The sequence below is a fragment of the Staurois parvus genome, unplaced genomic scaffold, assembly GCF_062004578.1.
Source record: "Staurois parvus isolate SC_StPar_1 unplaced genomic scaffold, SC_StPar_1.0 ptg000251l, whole genome shotgun sequence".
NCBI classification, from domain to species: Eukaryota; Metazoa; Chordata; class Amphibia; order Anura; family Ranidae; genus Staurois; species Staurois parvus.
The window spans coordinates 5,922,762-5,943,739 of NW_028318047.1; the positions used below are offsets into that span (position 1 = coordinate 5,922,762).

The 20,978-nt window shown below is 40.1% G+C and overlaps 1 protein-coding gene across 1 annotated transcript in view; it reads left to right on the forward strand.

Moving 5' to 3' along the window:
* COL6A1 (collagen type VI alpha 1 chain) overlaps positions 1-20,978 on the forward strand; it is a 69,528-nt gene that overhangs the window by 42,957 nt on the left and 5,593 nt on the right. Inside the window, exons 21-31 of the mRNA XM_089680865.1 lie at positions 1,028-1,090; positions 6,962-7,024; positions 9,197-9,247; positions 9,598-9,633; positions 9,727-9,789; positions 10,989-11,054; positions 11,870-11,905; positions 12,270-12,306; positions 17,468-17,476; positions 19,956-20,089; positions 20,437-20,546. Of these exons, the coding sequence (XP_089536991.1) occupies positions 1,028-1,090; positions 6,962-7,024; positions 9,197-9,247; positions 9,598-9,633; positions 9,727-9,789; positions 10,989-11,054; positions 11,870-11,905; positions 12,270-12,306; positions 17,468-17,476; positions 19,956-20,089; positions 20,437-20,546 (668 nt within the window). The remainder of the gene's footprint in view (positions 1-1,027; positions 1,091-6,961; positions 7,025-9,196; positions 9,248-9,597; positions 9,634-9,726; positions 9,790-10,988; positions 11,055-11,869; positions 11,906-12,269; positions 12,307-17,467; positions 17,477-19,955; positions 20,090-20,436; positions 20,547-20,978) is intronic.

Here is a 20,978-nt window from a genome sequence, read left to right on the forward strand (position 1 = left end):
GATTTCCTCTCACTGCCTCTTTGTCCACAGGCTAGTATGTGAGTTGTCCCCAGTGGGGCACAGATGGCAAAAAACTAACAAGATTTTAACTCTGAGTAAGTCTAGAATTGAAGTTCCACACTGTGGTATACCAGTCTAGATACATGTTTATTCCAAAGACAAGTTTTCTGCAAAGCCTTCAATTGTATCTTGTCTTGAATATCATGGTGTGGTGATTGTGGAAATCCTTTGGTTTGCAGAGGTTGCCAGTCCAGTATTTAAATTCTCTATATCTGAACTGCTACCACACTTTTGGATGATTATAATATAAAATAGAGACAGAAAACTCAGGGTTCCAGTGTTATCAATCTACTTTCTCATGGATTTGAACTTTTCCTACTCTATAGAAAACTTAACTTATATTTTAAGGTACTTTCAGATATACTTTAAGAAACCTAAAATATATATTTTAGGGCGCATTCATTTAGGTTCATTACCATTCAAACTCTAAATAAACCTGAGTGGGGCCTGATTTCTGATTGGTATGCATTACTGAATTTGGTACAGTCATCACTCTATGCATTGTTTCATTAAATAAAGAAATGTTTATTTGATTTAGGACTGGGCCAAAAAAGTTCTCTGTGTGCAATTAATAATACATTCCTTCCCACCACCCTTTTGCTTGTTCACAATGTCCAAAGCAAAATAACTAAATACTGTTTTGTTACGTGGGCTTTTCTATTTTATTGGTACGTTTTTTCATTCTCACACCTCTCTTCAAATCCCCACTGTCTATTTTCTGTGGGCTTTTCCTCTCACCTCTCACTCACTACACTCCTCTTATCCAGCTCTGAGTTATGGTTCTGTGAACTGCAGATAACCTAAGGGAATCAGTAGAATGTTTCCCTTATTAATCTTATCAGTAAAATTTGTGGTTTTCCTTGGATGACTCAGTTCTCAGGGTCTTTTTTAAACTCTCTTAGTTTTATGTTTCTTATGTTGCTTGATATTGCCTTGGATGGAACCTAATGTTTTACTCTTTTTTTAGGGTGAATCAGGGCCAGAAGGAGCCAAAGGATACAGAGGAGATGAAGGACCCAGTGGGCCTGAGGTAGGTAATTAGAAGAGCTGCAGTTATTAAAATGCACCAGACTCATTTCTTTTAATATACCTATAACAAACACATAGCATAAGTACATCGTTATGTCAACTCTACCACACAGCATTCCATTCCTCCCAAGTTTTAGAGTCGAGAAAAAGGGACATCCTTTACCACAAATTAAAGTGTCACTAAATCCACATCATAAAAAACTATCAACAAATGCTGTATTACATGCTGTTCATACCTGCTCATCCACTATGGGATTCATTTTTTTTATTCTGCAAAAAACCTGCTTGATCCTGCTGTTCTCTATTTCCCCCCTCTGCCCATGTCCCCGAGGCAGTTGGGGATTTTGCAGAGCAGTGTGGGCAGCTACTGCACATGCTCAGTTTTCAGTGAGTTTCTATGCTAAGCATTTCTTCCCTATCACATCTGAACAGCCCATGTGAATATAGAGTCACACATTTGTGCATATACACACTGGTAAATGACAGCCCACTCCCTCCCTCCTCCTCCATGCCGACTGACCAGCTAAACACAATGGAGGTGGGATATTACATCTTGAGACCAAAGGCGGACTGACAAATCATGGGGCCCCGGGCAATAGGGGATCATGGGGCCCCTGTGTCCTCGGCCATACTCAAACCACACCCAAAAATGCCTATGAAAGGTACCAGGGGCATCTCATGGGGCCCCCTACTGACCCGGGCCCTCGGGCAGTGTCCGAGTTCCCAAATGGTCAGTCCGCCCCTGTTTGAGACATCACCTCCCTGTTATTCTAAATCACAGGTTGAAGGGGTGTGACACAGCCTATGACTGGCGAAAATCTGCCCAAACTATGTAATTGCCAAAAAATATTAAAAATGTTATTTTAAATATATATTTGTATGACAATTTAAGACAGGTTTTTTGATGTTAACTATTTATTTTTACTCTGTATCCCAAAAGCAGTTTTTTTGTTAGCATGTGACCAGCAGCAGAGGACTAGAAGCTCTTCCTGCTTATGTTTCCCTTTAGACAGGCTGGGAAAGAGCTAGGTCATGTGGCAGCTGTATATTGATTAGGTAAAAGGTACTTAGATGTTTTGTTTTTTTAATTAAAATAATTACAGTGCCATTATCTGCATACAGAAAGAGAAGGGATAATGTAAATTAAACAGGGTGTGTTTAGAATCACTTTAAGTAAGCTGCAAAACCCCGTCTTTTTCACATGTCCAATTACAAAGACCACAAAGAGTTAATGCCAAACATTTCTCAGTTAAACTAAGGGTTCTTAAACATTTTATTCCGGAGACTCAAATTTAAAAAAAAAGTCCATACTGGGACTTCGGAAGGGACTTTTTAAAATCAAAATGTTATGGCCATACAATAAAAAAGCAAATACACAAACATATAAAAAATAATTAATGCAGCTCTGTATTCATAGTATATCATGGATGGATGGGCATGGGATGCACACGCAGACAAACATTACCTAAACTGGTGGTATGTTGCCAGCAAGCTACTTGCAGCCACAGTCTTACCAGCTGATTCTGTTTCAAATACCTTCTACTGTCTAAGCACTGTCTTTTGAAGCTTACTGTCTCAACCATTAAAGATCTCCTAGGGATTGTTTTCCTGCTGTTGGTGTTTTGTTAAAAATGCATTTTAGTTTGTTAAACTTAAAGCTATAGAACACTTTGTAAATGCTCTTCGCTATTTCAATGCCCTTTAGTAAAGCCAAGAGCACAGTGGTATGGCTTTCCAGTGGTCTGACACCCCCCCCCCCCACACACACACACACATTGCTCCAATCAACAACACTGCTTAGGCAGAATGAGCACTACTGATTGGAGCAATGTGCAGGGATGTCAGACCAATGAATACCTGGACTGCTGCTTTCTGTGTCAATCAGAGGTCCGGTTCTCCAGCATGCTGCAAACATAGAGTGTTTTCACCCTTTTCTGCGGCAAACAACTAAACAGATGACCATATATTTTACTCTGTATGCAGCCTCTTTGCATCACAGTAATACAATCAGCTTATTCAGTTGGGCTTTAATGTAGCACTTTGGAAGTTAAATAGTATATTTTTTATAGAGATTCATACATCAGACCAAAAGTAGGGACAACTGGAGAGGAAAGAGAGACAGCGACATTTGGTTCCAAAAGTAGGACTGTCCTACAAACAGGGATGACTATCCTTCTGTGGCTGTTGTATTTTGACAGCCAGCCTTGCAAGCTCTCAAAATATCCAAACAGTGCCTACATCTGATCGGATGCTGGTGCTGTTTGGCTGACAATTTTCCTCCTGGCTCTTTCGATTTTCCAGTCGAGGGATGTCAATTGGGAGGCTCCAAATGAGTGAATCTCCCAAGACACACAGAGCGTGATTTGGCCCCGCCCCCATTCCCTTCTCACTGGCTGTGATTGACAGTAGCGGGAACCAATGGCTCCTGCTGCTGTCTTTAAACCAGTGAGGAATGAGAGAACTGAGAGAGCCTCTGCTCTTTTGCACATTGCTAGATCGAGAGCAGGCTCAGGTAAGCATAGAATGTATGAAGGTAAAAAACCTTCTGCCTTTACAACTACTTTAATGTTACTTGCACAATTGTAAAAGTTATTTTAAAGCTTACTGCCTGCTTTGTTGTTGCCCAATTTGTAAACATCGTAATGTTTGAGGTGATTGTAGCCATATTAGTGCATTAGCGACAGAAACAATTGAGTATTGTCCGTGATACTTTTTTTATTTGCACTAACATACATTTTTGAGGACAAGCTTTCAGGGTATGTCCCCTTCTTCAAAGTCCAAGCAGTACTCAAAAAAAGTATCACGGACAGTACTCAATTGTAAACATCGTAACAAACAGGAACTGTGTTCTTCTGATATTTACACTTCCTAAATGATAAAAAATCACTTAACATATTATGGCAATAGGATTTACATACTCAGCCCTTTGTCTCTTTCTATGCTGGAATGAGGATTTCAACACAGTATATACATGCTTCCATTAACAAGCAGTAAATGAAAGCAGTGGTGTTTGTACATTCTTCACTAAAAGTTCTGCCCTCCTGACATCAAAAGAGTAGTTGTGTGGGAGCTGCAGGGGACATAGTCCAGTAGGAGGCCCGCATTGCATTCAACCTATATATCACGGAGTTGTTTGACATTAATTTAACTTTGCAGGAGAGAAATATATGCAGGAGGACAGCATAACATCAGGCAGAAATAAATAGGATAGTAGTCAGAAACTGTAGAAACTTAAAAATATATAAGGCAGCAAGACATGGAGATACAGGATAAAAGCTGAATAAAAGTAGGATGACACTTTATCCTTGGAAAGTATAAATGCAGCAAGACATTACTGGAAAAATAATTGCTGTATCACAGTTTTACATGATATAGAAAAATGTAGACAGCATAACAAATAAAGATATACTTATACCAGAAAGCACAGATAATGGAGGACAGCATGGCATGATGGAGAATTAGAGAAGTAAGAGTAGCAATATATGGTACAAAATAAATGCACAACATGATATATTATGGACTAATAATGTACACAACACAACAAATGAGGACTATGGTACAGTGGAAGAAATACATTCAAGATTACAGCACGACACACAACAGAATAAATCCAAGAGGACACAATAATATTTGACAGAATAAATGCAGGACACCATGACATTGGATGGGACAGAAAAAATGCAGGAGAACACCATGGCATAGGATAGAATAAATGTAGGATACTATGACATGGGACAGAATAAATACAGCAAGACAACATGACATGGGATGAAACAGAATAAATGCAGGAGGACCCCATGACGTGGGACAGAACAAATATAGCAGGACACAATGACATGGGATGCGATAGAATGAATGCAGGAGGACACAATGACATGGGACAAAATAAATGCTGGAGGATACAATGACATTTGATAGAATAAATGCAGGATATCATGACATGGAACATAATAAATATAGCAGGACACCATGACATGGGATGGGACTGAATGAATGCAGGAGGTCGCAATGACATGGGGCAGAGTAAATGCAGGAGGACACAATGATATAGTACAGAATAAATGCAGGACATCATGACATGGGACAGAATAAATATAGCAAGACAACATGACATGAGATGAAACAGAATAAATGCAGGAGGACCCCTTGACATGGGACAAAATAAATATAGCAGGACACAGTGGCATGGGATGGGATAGAATGAATGCAGGAGGACACAATGACATGGGACAGAGTAAATGCAGGAGGACACAATAACATAGTACAGAATAAATGCAGGACATCATGACATGGGACAGAATGAATATAGCAGGACACCATGACATGGAATGGGACTGAATAAATGCAGGAGGTCACAATGACAGGGGGTAGATTAAATGCAGGAGGAGACAATGACATGGGACAGAGTAAATGCAGGAGGACACAATGACATAGTACAGAATAAATGCAGGACATCATGACAGGGGACAGAATAAATATAGCAGGACACCATGACATTAGATGGGGCTGAATAAATGCAGGAGGTCACAATGACATGGGGTAGAGTAAATGCAGGAGGACACAATGCCATGGGCCAGAATAAATGCGAGAGGACACAATGACATAATACAGAATAAATGCAGGACACTATGACATGTACAGAACAAATGCAGGATGATTAAATGACATGGGACAGAATAAGTGTAGAAGGACACCATGACATGGCAATTTATATGCAGGACACTATTGAACAGGAACAGAATAAACGAAGACCACCGTGGGATTGATATACTAAAGGCAAACAGACTGTCTACTTTACAAGTGCAGTTATACTATGCAAAGGAATTTGCTCCAGAGTGTAGTAAATCAGAGGAAGCTCTGCTGACTTCCACCATCCAATCATGTGCAAGTAAAAATGCAATTTTTTTCTCGACTGTGATGGGGTTTTTCTTTGCAAAGTGAACTTCACCTAATTTACTAAGCTCTAGAGCAAATTCCCTTGAAGCGTGCAGCTCCACTTGCAAAGTTCTCAGTCTATTTGTTTTAGTAGATCAACCCCCATGACATGTACAGAGTAAATATAAATTGCCATGCAAGACAATATGACACAGAAAAAATGCAGGAGGACATCATGATATGGGGCAGAATAAATGCAGGCTGACTCCATGACACATACAGAATAGAAGTATGGTGGAAAATATGACATAGGAAAAAAAATACAGTTTAGGCTGCAGAAGGACAGCCCTCTTAATGTGGGAGACTGCCCCTTTTATGAGTCTGTAAGAGGGTTGGGAGGTGATTAGAAGTGAGTGTGGATTTTCATATCTGGGCATGATATGACTATGGACAGGAATTGTTTTAAACACATTTCAGGTTTAAAGTGTTTGGTAGATGCACATTGTTGACATTGTTCAATTTTATTTCACTGCAACCAATCCACTGGACCTCTAAATTCAGAATGTCTCCGTCTTCTCCACATAGCCATGAAAAGGTGATATTTGATGATATTGCATCTTCAACAAAGTTTACATGTGACATAGACAGAGAATGTTGAAATCTTGTACACTATGTGCTTCATGTCCTAATATTTAAAAAATTAACACCAGATTTTGAAGCAATAAATTAATTCTTCATGCCATCTTTCATGATTGGGTTCCATGCTGTGTCACATGTTGTGCCTTCATACAGTGTACTCTGATTGATGCCATATTTCAAGGGACAAATGTCCAAAGTGAAACTTGATGAGCTGCTTTTGATTCCCGCTGGACTCCAGCATGTGTATTAAACTGGAATCATCTGCAGCTGTTTCCTGTGTCTCCTCTGTTTCCCATTAGCTATAAATCCTTTTTTTTCTTTCATTTCTTCTTATTTTTGGCCTTATTTTATTGCTTAGGGAACAAAAGGACTGAGAGGAGCTAAAGGACTACCCGGAGAGCAAGGACTAGCAGGCGAGAGGGTAAGTGCTGCATATAGAGAGGAATGATAAATGTTAAAAATCCTGGAATGCAGCAGCGTTTAGTTTTTGTTATCATGGTTACAATGTATATATAGCACGGAATCCTGTCCAAAAGTAGATAGGAGCAGTTCAGTGTGCTCTTACATAGTGCTGAAATTGCACACATACAGTAAATAGCCAAGTCGATGTGAGTGCAGGTTTGGCGGGTCAAACTCAACATTTTTAAATCCTTTAAAATTTGGGGCTTTTGAGAGGCCAAATATCGCTCCACACAGGGTGTGCCCCAGATTCATCTACCTATTTGCAAAAGGTACTTGAATCTGTTGCCCACACCAACATTTGTGATGTGGATGCACGTCAGCATTCCAAAGTGTCATAGACACTCTATGAATTCCATTAATTGTCTTTTGAAGACATAGCATATGCGCTAGCTGCTTGAGCCTATTATTTGTGCTGCAAGCATAGCAGCATCAGCAATACTGGAAAAAGAAAAGCGTTCCCAATATTTTTGCCAAACTTTCATTAGACTCATTTTATAAAATAATTTGTCTCAGAGTGTTGACTGCATGACACGGTCACCTTCCCTGAAATCACCAAAAACTACCAGTTGACCCAAAGGGGTAGATTTACTAAAACTGGTGCACTCAAGATCTGGTGCAGTTGTGCATGATAGCCAATCAGCTTCTAATTTCAGCTTGTTCAACTAAGCTTTGACAATAAAACCTGGAAGCTGATTGGTTTCTATACAGAGCTGCACCAGATTTTGCACCAGGGAGTTTTAGTAAATAACTCCTATAGCATCGTTAGCTAGTCAGCTAGTGGTTAGCACTTCTACCTTGAAGCTTTTAGGTTCAAATCTCAACCAGGTCACTGTCTGCATGGGATTTGCATATTCTTCCTGTGCTTGTGAGGATTTCCTCCCACACTCCAAAGACATGATGGTATGTTACGTGGCTCAATTTTGTGTGCCCAATAAAGCTACCTAACCTGCTATGTTCTTTGAATCCCTACGGAGAAAAGCGCTATAAAAATACAAATTAAATGTTGAGTATGTGTAATTATTGCAATAATAAATATACTTCACATTTATAGGAAAAGGCACTTATCTTTTATATCAGCACAAAGTAACCTATCCTCCCCCTCACTTGTATCCAGCAGCGATGACCTTCGCAGAGCTACCTATGTGATCTCCATAGACTTCTATAGGGGTTACTCCTGGTTCATTAAAAAATGTGTATGTGTGTGAAAAATACAAACTATCTCTATGCATGGGAAGATCTATTACCACTTATGTCATTTAAAGATGCTTTTATCAGAATGGCATGAGTTACAAATGACTGGCAATGTAAAAAAGTGACCAGCAATATGATAAGGGCTATTCTTAGGGAAGGGTAGAAGGACACCACTGACCACCAAAGTAAATGTATTAGGAGTAAAGCATAGCCTGTTGGTCACCAAAGCAGAGTGCTGGGTACTGCAGTGAATGTCACTGAGAGGAATAAGAAGCCCAAACAAAATATTGTATGGAATCCTATAATTTATAGCTATGCCCTTGTATAGGGATGTCATTTAGCTTTGTTACGGGTGCTGCCTTATCACAATGGTTAGTAAATCTATTGTTTGTTTTAAAAAGAAGGTTTAACTTAATTTGGCTTTGGAACCTGACTTGCTGCTCTCTGCTTATATGTTAGGTATTTTCTTTTTGCACTAAATTCCTGGAATGCTGCTCCATTTTGTCATGACCCACTTTGTAATATCCAATGGAAAGTAACAGTTCTTTATAGTGGTTGGACAGGGTGGTCACACCTTAACTCATCTACTTTATGCTTGCTATCTATTACCCCATGGATTATTGGTATGGAAACTGAGCCAGGAGCCTGGGTTGACCCAGTTTAATTTTTGCTTACCCCTCAGGCTTAGCTCACATTATTTCCAACAAAGGAAAACCATTAAACACAAGGAAACCTTCTTTGCCCATTTATTGGGGTAGATATTCACTGGAAGTGCCAATTATAAGCTTGTCTGTCTCCAGTTTATTTTTTTTTATGATTGATCAGAAGTTCTTTTTCTAAGATTTAGGAATTTTAAAAGGTGATCATCCTGATAGGTAAACTGTTCAAAATGTTAAAAACAATGTACAGTCATTGTTTAACATCACATTTCTGTTATCAGGGAGATGATGGCCCCCCAGGAAATGGTACTGATGGATTCCAAGGATTCCAAGTAAGTTTTTGATCCTGACAAGGTAAACATTTCCAGATACCATGGTCATGGATTTACATCAAAGAAAGGGTCATACTACAAAATCTTTATTATATCTACTACTCTATATTTGATTTAATATTTTTTACATTACTCGTAACTTTGAGTTCACAAAAAATATTAAGAGAGTGCTGAGTTACAGGCCCAACGTGACTCCTAAGATTACACAAAAGCTATGCACCTTGGTTTTTTAACTTACTGACAAACAGACCAGGTTGTAGTACAGATGGGGCCACAGGTTGGGTAAGAAAAACCTATAACATCTGTTCAGTATGATATATTTTTATGATTAACATTTTTCTTCACTTCAGGGGTACCCCGGAACTAGAGGCGATCGAGGAACTAATGTAAGTCAATAATCCTAATCAAGAAAACAAATTGTTCACAAAACACTTAAAAATGAATTAGTCATGAAATGCTATTTATTTCATTTTCTGTAGGGAACAAAGGGATATCCTGGACCAAAAGGAGATGAAGGAGATCCTGGAGATCCTGGTGATGATGTGAGTGTGATAGTTTATTAAGGAGCCATATAGGGTTATCTTCAAATCCAAACTTCTACCATTTCTGTCAATAATTCTATATTTATATCATGAATAGGCGTTGTAATTCCAGAGCAAGAAAAGTCTTAGGCTGACTATACACTATACAATCTGATTGTACAACCTCCTATCGTGCAAGGGACTGCCTGGTTTGATACTATTTGAATGGATTATTTAAGTTTGTCCTCATATAACATAGTTTTAGTAAATCTAAAGGTGATTGCACAGAGAGTGTACAATAAAATTGCATACTATAAGGTCAGTTTAAGGAAATACTGATAAGCTGAATTTATCGCTGTTGACCTGTTTACCATTTACAAAATAGTTTATTTTTCAGGGATCTGATATGCTGTACCTCCTTTAGTTCAACTATCACCATAGAATTACATTTAGGTGATTTGAAACCACATGGTTATAGTAAGGGGTGCCATGAAAGACCTTTGTGCCAAGAGCTTAATAATGGAAGACCAAGTATCTCAGGTTCATGAGATATTTGGAAAATACTCGACTGCTGTATGTTATTAGAGGTTTCCCTTCATACTCTAGCTGTTCAGTTTCTGAGGCTCAAAACGGCGTGATATTAATGATACCAAATAGTTTTTATATAATTTTTGTTCAAATGTGGTTTTTTTAAAGCCCTACCTTAGGCATTCCTTTTTTTAAACTTATCATGTACGTTTGTTCGAAAGTATCATGATCAGGGGCGGACTGAAAACTCATGGGGACCCCGGGCAATAGGGGATCATGGGGCCACTGTGTCCTTGCCCAAACTCAAAAAAGCCTATGAAAAAGGTACCAGGGGCATCTCATGGGGCCCCATACTGACCCCTGGCCCTCGGGCAGTGCTTGAATTTCCAAATGGTCAGTCCACCCCTGATCATGATACTTTCTTCAGTTCAGTTCTTCTACAACTATAGAGCTTAGCATTCCAGTTCCTTTATATTCTCTTTATATTGCCCACTATACTACACATTGTTCTTGGAGAATATTGAACAGGTGAATATGTCCAAAAAATAAGCAATATGAATAAGAGCCAAGGGAGCTACTCAAAGCACACAGAATGTTAGGCATCATATTTATTATATATTCCTTAAAATGTTTAAAAGCCATTAATAGTTACATTTAAATACATATTATTTGTTGTACGCATCATATTTCAGAGTCCAGATAAAGGTCCAGATGGGCCCAATGGAGCAAAGGGTTACAGAGGATTAGAAGGATCATCGGTGAGTTTAATAACACAAATGCTGCAAGTGTAAAAGGAAAAAAAGTGTGTTTTCATTATTGTAATATTCTGTTTAGGAACAAAATACCCTTTTGCTTCCATTAGTAGTGTTGAGATAAGTACATGTACAGTTTGTATCCTTATAAAGGTTTGTGTTGATGGGTTTTTGTTTGGATCAAAACTGCTTCTCCTCCCACAGAAGTCAACTGGAATGCAATAGCACCTTGAGGCAGGTTGATGCAACTAAGAAGGAGGTCAATTGCAGGTCATATACACCTGTCATTGAAATCTGAATGATTTCAGAAGCACCTCAAATAATTTCAAATACAAGCTGGATGCTTCTGAAAGCTGCATTTGCCTATTGACTCTTAGCTATTTATGTAAAATGTTATATGTTTTACATTATATCGTATGCATCCATGCTAGTGTATTCTAGTGATATTATTTTTTAAGGTGCAGCATGCACCCTGTTATATAGTAGTAATCTTAATAAATGTTAGAGTTCAAGTAAAATAAAAAAATGATATCCTTTCAAAATTTTTCAAGTATGCACAGTATTCTTATACAAATAATGCATTCAAACTGCCTGATGTCAGGTACAGATGCTGCTTGCAACCCTCTAGAAAGATTGTCTGCAGCACTTCTAAACATGGAAGTTTAGAAAAGGAGCTAATATCTCTAACTGTTCTCCTATGAGAGATTACTGGCAGTTTTACTGCCTCATATAATGTATTATCATTCACCACTCTCTGGCTGAAATAGTTTGTGTTCTAATTTTGTTGACTATATTTTCTCTTTGAACATCTTTCCTTCTAGGGACCTCCAGGACCTCCAGGCCCACCAGGCCCAGATGTGAGTCATATTTTATTCTTGCTGGCATTGTGCCTCTGGTAACCATGTTCTACCCCCTTTATTGCAGTGATGTAACCATTAATATGGGGTTGTGATAAGAAGATATTGGAGACTGCCAGATGCTATACTACTAGGCATAGCAACTCAAACTTTGGTCATAGATTGATGCCCTTTCTTCCAGTCACTGGCACTAGGAGATTCCAGACAGAAATACAAGGCTATATGAAACATTTATTCCAAGTGACTCATTCTTTGTCTAAAAAGGAGCTTGGATGGTGTCCATTACTAGAGAGTTTTACCGTTTAAGGTCTGGTTTACACATTTACTTAGAAAGTCATCTAAACTTCTTCATGTGTATTCACAGGAGTGTGAAATTCTGGACATTATCATGAAGATGTGCTGTAAGTACTAACCTAATTATTTTTAATAGTCCATCCTAGGGAGGTTCCGAGCAAATAAAATAATCTGCATATGTACAGTATGTTTCTAAAACATATGATCCTATCCAAGCAATAAAACTAAGATCCAGCACACGTACCAGCAATGTGTCAGTCATTCCACTCCATGAGTATATACCAGTGAATGGGAACTACACAAATGCTAGACGATATGCCAGATAGTGATAGACTGAGAGGAACAGCCATACAACAGTGTACTATTTAGAATAATTTCACTATTGTGAGGTATAGCAAAATATAGTATGTACGTAGAGGACGGTATAGTCATATTGGCAGTTTAGTAACATAGCAACATAGGTACTTCATAATTGTCTTACCTAATATGGAGTAGGGCCTAGGGTATTTAACATGAACCTATGCTATGCCCTGCAGGAAAAAAAGAGCATGTCTGCTTTAATGTTTCTCTTCCCGCACATATTCATTTTACTTTTGCTCACCCATTGCTCTATACAGCCCCTGGGAGTAAAGATAGGAAGTCCTTCTGTAAGGTTTAAAGCTAAATTCCAGGGAAACTAAAAATCCACCCTTGCAGTGAGGCTGTCACCACACTGCAAGGGTAAGTTGATTGTTTACATCTAGAGGAATGGGAAAAGCACTTTTACTTACTCACCCTTCTGCTCCTGCAAGCTCTTGCATGCTGCAGGTTTGGCACCTGTAGCCTCCACTCCCCATGTTTCTGTGGTCTGAGGTTCTCTGACTTCATCAAGACTGTTGCAGGGTCCATAGCCTTGCACTGGATATGAGGACACTGAGGAACAATCCACTGCTGTAGCATAGGAGAACATCATCTGCTATTGTAGCGGAGGATCGAGTAAACAAATCCACTTTTTCACATCCCCCAGACCTAAACAAACTTTTAACCCTTGCAGTTAGGGGAGCAGTCTCACCATGCTCATGTGATAGCTTCAGGACAATCATTAAACATGAGTACTCTACATCAGAGGAAAAGAAATGAGACACACGCTCCTCCATACCAAAAGATACACTGCTCAAAACAATTAAAGGAACACTTTGTAATCAGAGTATAGTATAAAGTCAAGTACACTTCTGGGATATTGATCTGGTCAGTTAAGTAGCAGAGGGGGTTGTTAATCAGTTTAAGCTGCTTTGGTGTTAATGAAATTAACAACAGGTGCACTAGATGGGCAACAATGAGATGATCCCAAAAACAGGAATGGTTATACAGGTGGAGGCCACTGGCATTTTTTCCCTACTCATCTTTTCTGACTGTCTTTCACTAGTTTTGCATTTGGCTAGGGTCAGTGTCACTATTGTTAGCATGAGGTGATATCTGGACCCTACAGAGGTTGCACAGGCAGTCCAATGCCTCCAGGATGGCACATCAATACGTGCCATTGCCAGAAGGTTTGCTGTGTCTCCCAGCATAGTCTCAAGAGTCTCAAGAGCATGGAGGAGATTCCAGGAGACAGGCAGTTACTCTTGGAGAGGACCGGTATCTGCTCCTTTTTGCAAGGAGGAACAGAATGAGCACTGCCAGAGCCCTACAATCAAGCAGGCCACTGGTGTGAATGTCTCTGACCAAACAGACACAGACTTCATGAGGGTGGGCTGTGGGCCCGGCGTTCTCTAGTGGGCCCTGTGCTCACTGCCCGGCACCGTAGAGCTTGATTGGCATTTGCCATTGAACACCAGAATTGGCAGGTCTCCCACTGACACCCTGTGCTTTTCACAGATGAGAGCAGGTTCACCCTGAGCACATATGACTGACATGAAAGGATCTGGAGAAGCCATGGAGAACTTTATGCTGTCTGTAACATCATTCAGCATGACTGTTTTGGTGGTGGGTCAGTGAATGTCTAAGGAGGCATATCCATGGAGGGATGAACAGACCTCTTCAGGCTAGACAATGGCATCCTGACTGCCATTAGGTATCAGGATGAAATCCTTGGACCCATTGTCAGACCATACACTAGTGCAGTGGGTCCTGGGTTCCTCCTGGTGCACGAAAATGCCCTGCCTCATGTGGCGAGAGTATGCAGAAAGTTCCTGGAGGATGAAGGAATTGATAGCAATGAATGGCCCCCACGCTCGCCTAACCTAAATCTAATAGAACACCTCTGGGACATCATGTTTTGATCCATCTGAGGCCCCCAGGTTGCAACTCAGACTGTCCAGCAACTCAGCGATGCCCTGGTCCAGATCTGGGAGGAAATACCCTAGGACACCATCCGTTGTCTCATTAGGAGCATGCGCCGACATTGTCAGGCATGCATACAAGCACGTGGGGGCCATACAAACTGCTGAGTACCATTTTGAGTTGCTGTAATGAAATTTCAGCAAAAAGGACTAGCCTGCTCCATCATTTTTTCACTTTGATTTTTGGGGTGTCTTTGAATTCAGTCCTCTGTAGGTTGATAATTTTTATTTCCATCAAATGATGGGGCATCCTTACGTTCCTAACACATTACCCAGTCCATATCAGTATAGATATCCAGCATGATATTTTTACCCATCAAGATCTGATGTGTTTTCAATGTGTTCCTTTAATTTTTTTGAACCGTGTCTATACAGTATCTCACAGAAGTGAGTACACCCCTCACATTTTTGTAAATATTTTATTATATCTTTTCATGTGACAACACTGAAGAAGTGGCACTTTGCTACAATGTAAAATAGTGAGTGTACAGCTTGTATAACAGTGTAAATTTGCTGTCCCCTCAAAATAACTCAACAAACAGCCATTAATGTCTAAACCACTGGCAACAAAAGTGAGTACACCCCTAAGTGAAAATGTCCAAATTGGGCCCAGTTAGACATTTTCCCTCCCTGGTGTCATGTGACTCGTTAGTGTTACAAGGTCTCAGGTGTGAATGAGGAGCAGCTGTGTTAAATTTGGAGTTATCGCTCTCGCTCTCTCATACTGGTCACTGAAAGTTCAACATGGCACCTCATGGCAAAGAACTCTCTGAGGGTCTGAAAAAAAAGAATTGTTGCTCTACATAAAGATGGCCTAGGCTATACGAAGATTGCCAAGACCCTGAAACGGAGCTGCAGCACAGTAGCCAAGACCATACAGCAGTTTAACAGGACAGGTTCCACTCAGAATAGGCCTTGCCATGGTCGACCAAAGAAGTTGAGTGCATGTACTCAGTGTCATATCCATAGGTTGTCTTTGGGAAATAGCCGTATGAGTGCTGGGTGTGTGTGTGTGTGTGTGTGTGTGTGTGTGTGTGTGTGTGTGTGTGTGTGTGTGTGTGTGTGTGTGTGTGTGTGTGTGTGTGTGTGTGTGTGTGTGTGTGTGTGTGTGTGTGTGTGTGTGTGTGTGTGTGTGTGTGTGTGTGTGTGTGTGTGTGTGTGTGTGTAAGGGGGTCAGCCTTTCACTGCTCAGACCATACGCTGCACACTGCATCAAATTGATCTGCATGGCTGTCATCCAAGAAGGAAGCTTCTTCTAAAGATGATGCACAAGAAAGCCTGCAAACAGTTTGCTGAAGACAAGCAGACTAAGGACATGGATTACTGGAACCATGTCCTGTAGTCTGATGAGACCAAGATAAACTTATTTGGTTAAGATCATGTCAAGCATGTGTGGTGGCAACCAGGTGAGGAGTACAAAGACAAGTGTGTCTTGCCTACAGTCAAGCATGGTGGTGGGAGTGCCATAGTCTGGGGCTGCATGAGTGCTGCTGGCACTGGGGAGCTACAGTTCATTGAGGGAACCATGAAACCAACATGTATTGTGACATACTGAAGCAGAGCATGATCTCCTCCCTTCGGAGACTGGGCCTCGGGGCAGTATTTCAACATGATACCAACCCCAAACACACATCCAAGATGACCACTGCCTTGCTAAAGAAGCTGAGGGTAAGGGTGATGGACTGGCCAAGCATGTCTCTAGATTTAAACCCTATTGAGCATCTGTGGGGCATCCTCAAACGGAAGGTGGAGGAGGTTTCTAACATCCACCAGCTCCGTGATGTCGGCATGGAGGAGTGGAAGAAGATTCCAGTGGCAACCTGTGAAGCTCTGGTGAACTCCATGCCCAAGAGGGTTAAGGCAGTGCTGGAAAATAATGGTGGCCACACAAAATATTGACACTTTGAGCCCAATTTGGACATTTTCACTTAGTGGTGTACTCACTTTTGTTGCCAGCAGTTTAGGCATGAATGGCTGTTTGTTGAGTTATTTTGAGGGAACAGCAAATTTACACTGTTATACAAGCTGTACACTCACTACTTTAGATTGTAGCGAAGTGTAATTTCTTCAATGTTGTCACGTGAAAAGGTATAATAACATTTTTACAAAAATGTGAGGGATGTACTCACTTCTGTGAGATACTGTAGGTGCTGCTGGGCAGGGACATATTATAGAAAACCTGTTGATTGTCCTTTGTGGGGAAACACAGGCTAGCTTTAATCAGATGTAGGTGTCTGTTTAAGCTAAGAACTCATACAATCTGCAAAACAGAGAAAAAAAGCTCAGTGTGCTTTATAAATGACTCCCAATGATAGCAGTAAGAAATGTTCATAAAAGTATTAAAGTGGTAGTAAACTCTGAAAAAGAACTCTCCCTGCAAGATAAAGGCATAACTCACTACCATAGGTCCGTGACAAGAATATCTCCTAAATGATGCATGTTTAGGAGATATTCATTTCACCTACAGATAGTCTTTATTATAAGCTTACCTGTAGGTAAAAATAAAAATAGAGAGCTTACTACCACTTTAAGCATTTGATATGAAGGGTAACTTAACTTGATAACCACACTTGTAGTTATATGTGTAAATGTGACTTTTGAAGAAAGTTAAAAAGGCTAGTCTGGCGGAATTGAGAGTTTAGTAATACATTCAACCATATTTGGTTCATGGGTCTATTTTGAGCTTATTAGACACATTTGATTGAAAGGTCTGATCTTGGCTTATCTGCAATTGGATGACCTTCTTCTCATGTCTGCTCTGACTCGGTGATGTTTGATATGCACTGTAAGAACTGTCCTTCAGCACTTCAGAGAGTTCTTTTGTAATGTTTGCACTTTGTATGTCTGATGTTAGGTCTGTTTATTCTCAGCTGTATCTTTGATGTTGGCTTTGTTCATGTCCTGATGTTTTTGATTGACTTTTAACTGTATGCTTCTTTTTTTTCAGCTTGTTGTGGTAAGTGTGTGTTGTTTTCTTCTCCTCCTTCATTTAGGTTTTGCCCCCTTGGCTTGCACCAATGCATGTTTCCACTGTTTCTGTTATCCCTCCCTTTCCTGGTGGGTCTAATAAATGTCTTTATTCTTGAGGCATGACCACTGGCAATATTATGTATCCATACAATATACCTTTTCTCATATATACTCTCATATGACAGGTGTCCTGACTATCTAGAACCATGACTACCTATCTTCTTTGCTGTTTCTCTGACAAGTTATTCTACTTTCCCACAATAGGGTGGTTTTTAATGATTTTAGCCCTTAGCTTCTTCACTCACGTGTTGTACCTGTCAATTATATATATATCACATCTGTGCAGGGGCGGACTGACAACTCATGGGGCCTCCGGGCAATAGGGGATCATGGAGCCCCTGTGTCCTTGCCCAAACTCAAAAAAGCCTATGAAAAAAGTACCAGGGGCATCTCATGGGGCCCCCTACTGACCCCGGGCCCTCGGGCAGTGCCCGAGTTTCCAAATGGTCAGTCCGCCCCTGCATCTGTGCCTTTATCTCAAACAACCTAAAGAAGATCAATGGGACCCCTTTTCTATCGACCAGTCATCTCAGCATGTCTGATTTCAGACTACAAAGCAATTAGCTCTCCCATGAAAGTGTGTTCGACATTTAACCTGAATAAATACTGTTGACCTGGATTTTATTCTTCATAATACCATAGTTTACTGACATATACAGTTGCAAGAAAAAGTATGTGAACCCCTTGGGATTACGTGGAGTTTTGCATGAATTGGGCATAAAATGTGCTCTGAACGTCATCTAAGTCACAACAATAGAAGAACACAGTCTGCCGAACATAATACTACACAAACATTAGATGTTGCCATGGTTTAATTGCACATAACATGTAAACATTCACAGTGCAGGGAGGAAAAAGTATGTGAGGCCCTAGCTTAATGACTTCTCCCAGAGCTAATTGGAGCCAGGAGTGAGCCAACCTTGACTCCAATCAGTGTGATGATATTGGGTGTGTTGCTAACAGCTGTCCTGCCCTTAAAAAACACACACCTGTTTTGGGTTTACTGGTTTCAAGAAGCACTGTCTGATGTGAACCATGCCTCGCAGAAAAGAGCTCTCAGAAGACCTACGATCAAGAATTGTTGACTTGCATGAAGCTGGAAAGGGTTACAAAAGTATCTCCAAAAGCCTTGATGTTCATGTGTCCACAGTAAGACAGACTGTCTACAAATGGAGAAAGTTTAGCACTGTTGCTACTCTCCCTAGGCGCAGTCGTCCTGTAAAAATGACTGCAAGAGCACAGCGCAGAATGCTGCATGAGGTAAAGAAGAATCCCAGAGTGTCAGCTAAAGACCTACAGAAATCTCTGGCACATGCTAACATTTTTGTTGACACATCTACAATAAGGAAAACATTAAACAAGAATGGAGTACATGGGAGGACACCACGGAGGAAGCCATTGCTGTCCAAAAAGAATATTGCAGCACGTTTGAAGTTTGCAAAAGAGCACCTGGATGTTCCACAGCACTACTGGCAGAATATACTGTGGACAGATGAAACCAAGATTGAGTTGTTTGGGAAGAACACACAACACTATGTGTGGAGAAAAAAAGGCACAGCACACCAACATCAAAACCTCATCCCCACTGTAAAACATGGCGGAGGGAGCATCATGGTTTGGGGCTGCTTTGCTGCCTCAGGGCCTGGACGGATTGTTGTCATTGATGGGAAAATGAATTCCAGAGTTTATCAAGACATTTTGCAGGAAAACGTACGACCATCTGTCCGCCAACTGAAGCTCCGCAGAGGATGGGTGATGCAACAGGACAATGACCCAAAGCGATGACCAAAGTGATTCAACAAAACAATGGCTGCAACAGCACAGAATACGCCTTCTGGAGTGGCCCAGTCAGAGTCCTGACCTCAACCCGATTGAAATGCTGTGGCATGACCTTAAGAGAGCGATTCACACCAGACATCCCAAGAATATTGCTACACTGAAACAGTTTTGTGAAGAGGAGTGGTCCAAAATTACTCCAGATCGTTGTGCAGGTCTGATCTGCAACTACAGGAAACGTTTGGTTGAGGTTATTGCTGCCAAAGGAGGGTCAACCAGTTATTAAGTCCAAAGGTTCACATACTTTTTCCTCCCTGCACTGTGAATGTTTACATGTTATGTGCAATTAAACCATGGCAACATCTAATGTTTGTGTAGTATTATGTTCAGCAGACTGTGTTCTTCTATTGTTGTGACTTAGATGAAGTTCAGAGCACATTTTATGCCCAATTCATGCAAAACTCCACGTAATCCCAAGGGGTTCACATACTTTTTCTTGCAACTGTATAAAGCTTAACCTTGTGTTGTCTGATCTTACACCAGATGCATGAAACACTAATCCTCTTTACAGACGTTCATCTGCAACAGATTTGACACTGTTCATTGTACCCATTGTCGTTTTTTTATAGACTGCACGTGTGGTCCTGTTGATGTACTTTTCGTGGTTGACAGTTCTGAAAGTATTGGTAACACTAATTTCCAACTAGCAAAAGAATTTATAATAAAAGTTATTGATCGGTTGAGCAGGGATGAACATGTCAAGGTGAGAATAATCACAAAAATCTTAAAAGGTCCTCACATTACATGTGTCTTTTAATTATTTTTTTCCTATACTCACCACTAACATACACTTATATTTCTATACAGCAACTTTAACAAAAAATCACTCTTACTAACTAAAACAGTCGTATTTAGTAAGGAGAACTATTGTAAAATGCAAAGTACAGTAATACATAGTAAACAGATTTGAGTTTTGTAAAGTTAGATCAGAGAAAAATTGTCATTGATTGCTTTGGGATGCTGCACTTTGCACAATGGTCTTCAAGTACTTTACTGTTAAGGCTTCCAAAAATTTCCAACACTATCTTCACAGTTTGACTTTGATTGCAGTTTGACTCTGGAGAATCCCGAGTTGGAGTGGTTCAGTACAGTCATGGAAACACCCAGGAAGCCGTGGCTATGGGTGATGCCAATATCAAGACTATTGGTGACCTGAAGGAGTAAGTGACTTTTGTATCCAATCAACTTGGAGCAAACGTACATTCGAACAATATAATCAAATGAGTAGTTAAAGAAAAAGTATCTGCATCTAAATAAAAGCAAATTCACTGCTCAAAAATGACAAGGTCATGCTAGCTGTTGTCAAAAAGGCTGTGCGTACCCCAAATAAATTGTAGTGCAAATCCTTAACAGCAGTACATTTGTCAATGTGCAAACAATCAAAAATTCAAAAGTACTTTAAACCATTCTTTTAGGTCCACAATGAAAGTGCCAGTGCAATAACAGTGCAACTTTAAAGTGCAAACACTGTTTAAAGGACTTTTGAATTTTTGATTGTTTGCACAGTGATAAAATGTACTGAAGTTAAGGATTTGCACTACAATTTATTTAGGGTAAGCACAGCCATTTTGATTACATTAATATACCATTAA